General features: G+C 56.7%; 1 protein-coding gene across 1 annotated transcript; it reads left to right on the forward strand.

The window, feature by feature from the left end:
• Positions 1-6: 6 nt before the first annotated feature.
• LOC104458188 (keratin, type I cytoskeletal 42-like) lies at positions 7-912 on the forward strand (the record flags this gene model as incomplete). Its single annotated transcript, XM_010086216.1, has 4 exons — positions 7-63; positions 258-419; positions 583-708; positions 804-912. Coding segments are annotated over 4 exons (454 nt in total), but the record flags the coding sequence as incomplete, so codon positions are not given.
• Positions 913-919: the final 7 nt, after the last annotated feature.

The following is a 919-nucleotide window of genomic DNA, read 5'->3' on the forward strand; positions in this document are numbered from 1 at the left end:
CTGGAATCCGAGCTGGAGTCCTTGAAGGATGAGCTGATTGCTCTGAAGAGAAACCATGAGGAGGTACGGTCCAAGGACAAATAGCGGGTCCAACACACAGTCCTTTGACTCTTCAGGGTTCCCAAAGCTTCCCAGCAAGCCGATTCCCCCTTCTGCCATGAGCCTGTCCCTCCTTTGTACCTCCACACTGCTTTGCCCACTGTCCCAGCACCAGCAATGACCTGTGCTCCTTCTTCCTCTCTCTGGGCTCTCTGCAGGAAATCAGACAGCTGCAGGCTCAAACCGGCGGCGACGTGAGCGTGGAGGTCAATGCCGCCCCTGGCGAAGACCTGACAAAGGTGCTGAACGACCTGAGAAACGAATACGAGCAGATCATCGAGAAGAACCGCAGAGAGGTTGAGCAGTGGTATGAAGTCAAGGTACGTAGCAACGCACAAAGCGGAGTCTCCTTCTGGGGGAAAACCCGGACACCCTGGGAGCGGGCGCCCAACGCCTTTGGCTAAAAGGAGGAGGAGGATGGAAACCTGCTCCCTGCGGAGGGGTTTCTCACTCAGAGAGTGTGTTTGGGCTTGACTCCTACAGATTGAAGAAGTCAACCGGCAAGTCACTTCCAGCAGCCAGGACATCCAGACAAGCAGCCACCAGCTCACGGAACTGAGACGCGAGATGCAGAACCTGGAGATCGAACTGCAGGCGCAGCTCAGCACGGTACGTGGGGCAGGATCCCTGAGGGCCCTTCCCTCCTCGCAACGGGCAGGGACGGGTAGAGCTCTGGTCCTAACCTCCTGCATTTCCACTCCCAGAAAAACTCTCTGGAAAACTCCTTGGCAGAAACCGAGTCTCGCTACGGCATGCTGCTGCAACAAATCCAAGTGCAGATTAACGCTGTAGAGGAGGAGCTGGCCAGCATCCGCTGCGA

This window comes from Pterocles gutturalis, unplaced genomic scaffold (assembly GCF_000699245.1).
Source record: "Pterocles gutturalis isolate BGI_N339 unplaced genomic scaffold, ASM69924v1 C11742485, whole genome shotgun sequence".
Taxonomy (NCBI): domain Eukaryota; kingdom Metazoa; phylum Chordata; class Aves; order Pterocliformes; family Pteroclidae; genus Pterocles; species Pterocles gutturalis.